This window comes from Hydra vulgaris, chromosome 04 (assembly GCF_038396675.1).
Source record: "Hydra vulgaris chromosome 04, alternate assembly HydraT2T_AEP".
In the NCBI taxonomy this organism is placed as follows: Eukaryota; Metazoa; Cnidaria; class Hydrozoa; order Anthoathecata; family Hydridae; genus Hydra; species Hydra vulgaris.
In genome coordinates, this window is record NC_088923.1 from 25,265,883 (window position 1) to 25,274,977 (window position 9,095).

At 25.2% G+C, this 9,095-nt stretch overlaps 2 protein-coding genes across 2 annotated transcripts in view; both read right to left on the minus strand.

The window, feature by feature from the left end:
* The window catches only part of LOC100203268 (hydroxymethylglutaryl-CoA lyase, mitochondrial), a 38,977-nt gene extending 30,101 nt beyond the window's left edge, over nt 1-8,876 (minus strand). Inside the window, exons 1-8 of the mRNA XM_065795888.1 lie at nt 8,621-8,876; nt 8,361-8,439; nt 6,702-6,802; nt 6,540-6,625; nt 6,191-6,258; nt 5,590-5,878; nt 3,458-3,544; nt 1,800-1,905 (exon numbers count right to left, since the gene is read on the minus strand). Coding sequence (XP_065651960.1) covers nt 1,800-1,859 — 60 coding nt within the window. The 5' untranslated portion in view covers nt 1,860-1,905; nt 3,458-3,544; nt 5,590-5,878; ... (3 more) ...; nt 8,361-8,439; nt 8,621-8,876. The remainder of the gene's footprint in view (nt 1-1,799; nt 1,906-3,457; nt 3,545-5,589; nt 5,879-6,190; nt 6,259-6,539; nt 6,626-6,701; nt 6,803-8,360; nt 8,440-8,620) is intronic.
* LOC100212655 (PRKR-interacting protein 1 homolog) lies at nt 5,805-8,827 on the minus strand. Its single transcript, XM_065795028.1, has 6 exons — nt 8,621-8,827; nt 8,361-8,439; nt 6,702-6,802; nt 6,540-6,625; nt 6,191-6,258; nt 5,805-5,878 (listed from the first exon to the last, which is right to left on the minus strand). Exons 1-6 carry the CDS (start codon nt 8,825-8,827, stop codon nt 5,805-5,807), a joined length of 615 nt encoding a protein of 204 aa, XP_065651100.1.
* Nucleotides 8,877-9,095: the final 219 nt, after the last annotated feature.

Genomic DNA, 9,095 nt, shown 5'->3' on the forward strand with positions numbered 1-9,095 from the left:
TGGTTAATTATTTTACTTTCAAACATACGTGTTGCTACTATACCAGTACTATAGTGCACTCTATGTTGTGTGTTTAATGAGATGATGTTTATAAAAGTAACTCTGTCAATAGCCTGTGCCATGGTTGTTAATGAAGTTTTAACCTTTTAATTAAGGAATCAATACAATGACAACAATCTAGCTTGACAACTATCTAACTTGACAACAATCAAGTTTGACAACAATCTACTCTGACAATCAATACAAATTTTGACCCTCTTGTTCTACTACTGCTGACTTGTTAACTGTTATAAAAGTTCAACAATAAATAGAAGCATTGAGGCAATGGTTACTGCTCTTGACATATCAAAAGCTTTCAACAAAGTTTGGCATGGTTATCTTCTCCATAAACACTTTTTATATGGTGTGCCTGAAAAAAGTTTTTAAGCTCCATGAACAAAATTTTTTGGTTAGACTACTTTTTGGAGGATTCTAATAGAAATGCTTCAACTGTAACACAATGCCTTCAATCATCCAGGATATTAAAAGTACTTGACCTTAGCTTTATATCAACTATTAGAGTATTATAACATATAATATATTAGAGTATTATAACATATAATATAACATTAACTTGTTTCTTAAAATGTTTAAAAACAACTTTTGTTGTATTTTTGTAGATTGTTTATTAAAGAATATGCTAAAATAATCAAAAAGGAACCATCAAAAGCTAAGTTTTTTAAGTTTAAATGCTTTTTACTATAAGTAATATTTCTTAAAATGAAGATTTAAAACAAAATTAAAAAAAAAACAGGTATTCACTGATTAATTTAAATTTTTTTTTTTTTTAATTATTCACCTTTCTAAGGCCGAGGAGGCCACTACAGTCGAGGAGGCTACTTTTTGTGGTTACAACCCTCTCTCAACTCCATAACTCCGAAATACGAACCTTGACAATCAAGGCCGCTGCGTGGAGAAACAAGTTGAGTGCGGTACTACCAGGGATGTGGTGGGGATCAAACTCGGAACTTCTCGCTTATGAGGCGAACGCTCTACCACTACACCACTACCGCAAATATTTTTATAGATTCTGTGTGTTTATTACAGAATATGCGAAAATTAATTAAAAGGAATCAGAAAAATTTTTTGAGGTAAAAAGTTTTTTAAGTAAAATGCTTTTTACTAGATATCCTTGTATCCTTGTAAATTAATTAAACCTCCAATATAAGGACAAAATAGTTTAAATTTTTGAGTAACTTTTACTAGTTGATTTTTATTTTTCAGCTAATGTGTGGATATGAAATAAGTGTCTTTTAAAGCCCCTTTTTAAAAGAGCACTTTGCATCTCAAAAGAACTCCTTTTATTTACAACTAGCCACCAAATTTAATCAAGTTTAACAAGGAATGAAGGACAACATTAACATTTTTACCAAGATAAAAACCATAAAAAACATTTTCACTACACAGAGTCAGTTAATAAGCTCTTCATAGTTATCAAAGATAAATATGAAACAATATTATAAAAACATGAAAAAAATAATATACATGAAAAATGCTATACTATACTATATATTATATATATATATATATATATATATATATATATATATATATATATATATATATATATATACATATATATATATATATATATACATATATAAATAAATATATATATATATATATATATATATATATATATATATATATATATATATATATATATATATATATTATTTAGCATATATAAACATAAAAAACAAATGAAACTTTTAATTATTAATACCGAAATATGGGGCAAATAAAAAACCAAAACTTACCCAGCATCTGAATAATTTTAGTTGCTCTCTTAAAATACAACAATGAAAATTAGATGCCATCTAAAGCTTGTTTTTAAATTTCATCAATATTACTTTGCTTTTGATTCTAAAATCATAAAAACCATTAAAAAAGAAAGGGTTGTGTGAGTTATTCTTCAACTTTCCATAGGTCTTTGATAACCTATGCATAAATGTCAAGCTTCAGAAGGTCTTTGATAATGTATGCATATATGTCAACCTTCAGAAGGTCTTCTTTAATGTATGCATAAATATAAACCTTCAGTAGGTCTTTGTTAAATATGCATATGCATAAAAATCAACCTTCAGAAGATCTTTGATAGCGTATGCATAAATGTCAACCTTTAGAATATCTTTGATAACATATGCATAAATGTTTAACTAAAAAAATTACTGAAATTGAATTTCAAAACAATTGAGTCCTTACTAATAGAAATTTACTTAATAATAGAAACAAACTTGGAAAACTAGTAACATCTTAGTAATTTAATTTTTATCTTTTATTTCATTTCATTATTTTACCTTTTTTTATTTGTGTCAATTTTTTGTTAATTTAAATTGATTTATTTAACCCTTTGACTGTGGCAAGCCACAATCGTGACTTTTCTGTTAAAGTGTGGCTTTTAAATGATCTTTAAAACTATGATCTTTACCACTAAATGTTTTGTTTCAGTAATTTATAGATGGTACCACTAAATAGTGCACAACTTTTTCTTTCTCTTTATATATTATTTAAATATAATTTACTGTAAAAACGAGATATCATTTTTGTTTTTTTTGGTTTCAAAAAATGTTTAAATAACTATACTAATTGCATACTTTAAATTTATATAGATGGAAATCTGACAAAGATCAGAAATCCTTTTTGTATATAGAAAAAAAAATTTAAGATTTTAAAACATCTACTATCTAACAAATAAGAGGGACAGTAATTAAAAAGTAATTGGACAGTAATTATAGTAACTGGAAAGACAGCACAATAATTAGACAGTATGGTAAAAAATAAATTTAGTTTAATGTATTGAACTCATTAAAAAAGTTGCTTTTTTAAAAATCTTTAAAGTTTGAAGAAAAATAAAACATCCATCCAAAAAATTAGGAATTTAAATTAAACAAAAAATTCCTTTTTAACTTTTAACTTTCTTAGATTTCTCACATTTTTTTCAATTTTTTACTCAGTGTGTAGTTTTTTTATATTGCCTTTCCAAACTGAAACTTTGAAAGTTAATTTTATTAACTGTTAGTAGTCAATACTGTTTATGTTATTTTTTCAATATCTACACACAAACTGTTTATCATGTAATCTATGCACAAATTATGTAATCATGTAATTCATGCACAAATTGCGTTAACCATGTCATCCATGCACAAATTGTGTAATCATGTAATATATGCACAAACTGTACATCAACTCATCATCATCACATCAACTCAAAATCTTGTTGCATAATTTTTATAATTGTGAAATAAGGACTGGGTGTGCCAATCTTGGGATGGATAACCTCTCACTGTCTGATCATCAACTCTCTGATCGACAAAATCTATGATCTTTTTCAATATGTGAACAATAATCATTCTAATAGAGAATTAAAAATCAAAAAATATTTATTTAAATCAACTATTATTTTGAAAACTATTACCTTGTACTTGATTTAGGATTATTGTTAACATAAAGTTTGTTTTCCCTTTATCTTTAACTTGTTTTTCTGTGCAGGAGCCATGTTTGTCTAGGTTAAAAAGAGTTGTAACAACAACTTTTTAAAAAAGCCTCTTTAACTGTCATAGCCCCTTTGGCTTATGGAGTGGAACAACAAATAAAAATCATATATTTAATTTATAAATGTTAAATGATCAAAAAAATAATTAAACATTTCTATGTATAATTTATTTAACATAAAAAGATCAATTTTTTTTGCTGACTTTAATCTACATAGTTTTTAAACAAAGCAAAAATAATAATGAACAAATTTTTTTACTTGCAATAATTTATTGCAATCTTTTAGTTGAAAACTTTTTTGGAGTAAAACTAATAAATTTAGTAAGTGATGGCATGGGTGGTCATAGGAGAGGTGTCATGTTATTGACATCTTTTGCGAGATTTTTAAAAGATATCAAAGACACCAAAAAACAATAAAAATAAGCAAGCAGTTTCCCCTTTTACTTTTTTGAGATATATTTTTTTAATGTCACAGGGACTGCCCCATTAAGTCATAATGGGAAAATCAATGTTATACTAAATTCAATAAATTGAATTTTTTTTTAACTTACTGTAATGACATGCCTGAAAGCTGGGTAAATGCAGTGTTTGATGTGTTTTTTTTGTATCAAAAGATCAAATTTGTTTTTAGTTTCCAAAGATGACACTTTTTTGTAGTGAGACCCAAGTAGGGCTACTAGTTTGAACATGTTGGAGTTCAAACGTTCGAACTTTAAGCAAAAATTTCAACGTTCAGGTTTGAACTTTTTTCCTCCTAATAGTTTAAAATTCTAAATTTAAACAAATGCTTTTTCATTCATTTTTGCAAATACAGCTGAAATATAAGTAAAAATTATTATTTTGAATTTTGTGGCACTTTTTTAAAAGCAATCATCTTTCTTATTTGCTTTATTTTGTTTTGTGTTTGTCACTTCCATTATTTAGTGATGACAAAACGCCATTCTCAGATGATTAGAGAAAACTTGTCCCAAATAAAATGTTTATAGTCTCTAAACTCTCAACAGCTAGGTTAGTTACAATTGTTATTTGTAAATTTGTTTTCATGAACACAATTATCAGAAAATTTCTTTTCAGGTTAAAATTACATTAAGTAAAATAATTTTTGTAATATTTCAACTTGATATATTTAATGCTTTTTTCAATTTTATTGGCTTGAATATTACTCATTTTCAAAGGGCTTTAATTAGGGAGCTGCAAAAATTTCAATTAATACATTAACTGAGAGTTTAGGTTTGAGAGGTTTGGGCAGGTACAACTTTTTTTTTCTTACTTCTTTATTACAATATTTAAGATAAAGATACAAATAAATAAAAAAAATTACAAGTCTCATTTTGCACCCACTTAATTTGTCAAATATGATCATTAAATTCTTATTAGTTAAACATAATATATGTTTGTACATCCAAATACACTTCCAGGTTGTGCATAAGGTTGTGCATAAGAAACTAAAGAGCTATACAATGGTGTTACTGTGTGTGAATGTATCCAAGTACAAAAAAGTTTTATTATGGTAAAAAAAAACTTAATTTATTTAACTGTTCTTATTTTTTCTTCTTTTTCTGAAAAAACTGTATGGATTTGAGCTGGGATTTCAAAACTTTGAGAGTGAAATATATAAGGACAGTGCCAACTAATATGAAAAAGTTTATATATATGTGTGTGTGTGTGTGTGTGTGTGTGTGTGTGTGTGTGTGTGTGTGTGTGTGTGTGTGTGTGTGTGTGTGTATGTGTGTGTGTGAGTGTGTGTGTCTATATATATATATATATATATATATATATATATATATATATATATATATATATATATATATATATATATATACACACACACACTCAATTTTACACATAAAAATGTATAAATAGATAATGCATATTCATCAATATGATAATTTAAAATTACTTATCTCTTTAAATAAACTTTTTAAATAAATTTTAGCTTTTTTTATATCTTTAAATACATTTTTAAATTTTACACACCAAAATGTTTTCATGAAAAAATTTTATTCATTAATTTTTATATATATTTCACTTCGTCTTTTTATTTAAGTTGTTTACATTTTTTTTCATTTAAGTTGTCTCATCTTTTCCATCCATCGCTTTTTCTTTTAATAGTTCATTTTCGTTTCCAGTTCTTTATTTGTTCCCATTAAACAATTGCATTTTTATCATTTTTGTTTACATTGCTTTCTCATTGATTGTTTACTCTTATTTCACTATTTACCATTTAATTCTACTTTCTGATTGGTTCATTCTAACTCATTATAGTACTTTTACTTTCCTCCAATAATAAAATGTTTTTCATCTTCTGATTTGTTTTCTTCTCCACTACTTGATTCTTCTCCTTCTAATTAAACGCAAAAAATTTTAAATTATTTAAAAGTTTGATTAAATGATTACCATAGTTAAAAAATTGTTTTTTAACATTTAAAATTTTAAGTTTTTAAAAACTTAAATTTTTTTTTTTATTATTAGTTGTTAAGAAATCAGTAAAGATCAATTATTGCAACTATGAATAGTTAAAATACTAAATCTGAGTTATTGAGTCAGTTTTGAGTTATTGAGTCAGTTTTGAGTTATTGAGTCAGTTTTGAGTTATTGAGTCAGTTTTGAGTTATTGAGTCAGTTTTAAGTTTTCTTGCTTTTGAAGTCTACTAACCTTTGTCATCTTTAATTGAAACTAACTTTAGCTTTTTTGAAATTATTTTCTTCTGTTTTTTCTTCTGTCTAGAATACACAATACTTCATTTCAAAACCAAGTTTTTATAAGTAAGCTTTTTTTGTTACATCAGAGTTAAAAAAAAAAAACTCTTAGGACTTGACCTTGAAATTCCATAGCTCTGAGGTTTCAGATCAGCTAATACAGTGTCTTGAAATTATAAACATAAATAACAAAAAATAATTTGTAGTTATTTTTTTATTACCTGATTAATCTTCATCACTTTAATTGCTAAGTTTTATTGTTTTGCTTTTTTTATGAATTTAGAATGATAGATTAAAATAAATACCTTTTTAATCTTTTCTTCTCTGTATTTTTATTGCTTTTAACTTCATTTTCTATCAGTTTTATTTTAAATTCTTCATCTAACTCGTCCTGTTAAAATTCAGTTTGTTCACATTTAGTATTATACAAACATTACTTTATTTTACCTTATATCAAATTTAATTACTTTAAGTCCTTTCTTGTCAAGATATTCATTTCTTCTTGCTTCACGCCGTCTTATTCCACGGTACACATGAAATTCTCCACTTCCTGCACCAGCACTGGAACCTAATTCAATACAGTTGTTATTATTTTCATGTTAAAACTTTTAAAAACAACATACAATTATTTAATGATTTTCAATCAATCCTTCATTTTTATACTTCTTTGGCAGCTTATTCTAATTTTGTAAAAATGTGTTTAATATTGTCACATAATGTGTTTGATATATAGTCACATAATGTGTTTGATGAAACAAATTATGTGACTTTTTCTTTATGTTCAACAACTTTCTCAAACCCATTTGTTAAAGATTTATTGATAAGAATTTTTAAGCACTTTGAACATTAAATTTTTTTTGAGAAAAGTGTAATTTAAAAGTGTTAACTGATTTGTTTGAAAAAGTGTAATTTAAAAGTGTTAACTGATTTGTTTGAAAAAAGTGTAATTTAAAAGTGTTAATTGATTTGTTTGAGAAAAGTGTAATTTAAAAGTGTTAATTAATTTGTTTGAGAAAGTCATTGAAAAGTAATATTTAAAAGTGTCAATTGATTGCAATTTTAAAGTTCAAAAAAGTCAATTAAGTAATTTTCATATTAGGCAAAATAAGTAAACTGTTGGAAAAAAACCATTTCCTTTAATTTGCACATTAATGCGTGTTTTAAAAACTGAAAACACAAAATAACTAATTTGTAAAGACACATTTTTCATATTTAAAAATTATTTCACACTTTATTGAATTCCTATTAGTTTTTATATATTTTTTTAATCCTATTTAATTCATATTTTAATTTTTCATATATTGGGCAGATGAGACCCCTCTGAGGCAACTTTCCCAGAAAAAAAAAACTTTAATAAACCCAAACTTAAAATACAAATTTAACTGTATATAAAAATAGGAGCTCATCATTGGGTGCAAAAAAGTAGGAGCTCATCAACTGATGCAAAAAAGTAGGACCTCATCAACTGATGCAAAAAAGCAGGAGCTCATCAGCTGATACAAAAAAGTAGGAGCTCATCAACTAATGGAAAAATGTAGGAGCTCATCAACTGATGCAAATCTTTCTAGTAGTAAGTATCATAATAAAAATCTCTAATCTGCAAAATAGGTTGATGCCAGGATAGACATCCAATTGCAAAAAATTGCTTCAACTTTTTCATGGCATTTATGCCATTAAAGAGTTTAAGCAATTTTTTGTCTTATTATAACCCTGATTGATTAATTGAATATGCAACTGAAGATTTAAAAATGTCTGTAAATAGTGTTTACATGTTAATCAAAATTTTTTTCCATTCAAATTGCTTTATTATATGCATTATTAATAGGTATCGCAACGTCATAATAGGTATCGCTCAGGTAATTATCATTCTTGTAAGTAATATCATATTTATCACATATAAATTGCATCCATATATATATATATATATATATATATATATATATATATATATATATATATATATATATATATATATATATATATATATATATATATATATATATATATATATATATATATATATATATATATATATATATATATATATATATGTTACATATTTATCATATACTCATAACCTATTTTTTCATTTATTCATTACACATTTATCTCAAGCTCCTACTAACCCATAACATGGCGAACAAATTCTGCAGGTTCTCTTGGCTTCCACTCTTTTCTTGGTTCAGGTATGTAAGGCTCTTTTGTCTAAGTTTAAAAGCAATAACTTTTTCATAAGCATATATAGATGGCATTATAAAGTATTCAAACTAAAAAGATCTTTTTAATATTTTTAACTTCTTCTTGTGTACTGATAAAGTAGAAACAAAATGCAAACAAAGGAAAGTAAAAACAATTAAAATAAAAAAAATTAATAAATAAAAAATACCGGATCACTCATCAACTTATCAATTTTTCGTCTTTGTATGTCTGTAACAGTGTTACATACCACTACTTCTTTTGTTTTCTTATTTTTATTTGCTTTTTCCAACTCGGCTTTAATTTCTTCAGGTTTTTTCCCCTCTTTCTTTAACATTTCAATTTTCTCTTTAATTCGCTGCTCTTTCCTTAACTCCACTTCATTTAGTATTTCCATGTTTTATTTTTATCTTTATTATGTATTTTAACAAACTCAATATATAACTAAAATTTACTTAATTTAAATGTAAAAAAATTGTCAAAGGAAAAACATTTTATTTTAAAAGTAAACAAGAAAAAGAAAAAAACTTAAAAGACTCTTTTTCTTTAATTAACCATAAACAAAAATCTAATATGTTAATAATTCAACTTTTTAACTCAAATATATCTAGTATTTCATTCCATATTTATTCAATATTTAGCAAAAAATGATATCTCAAAGCAGA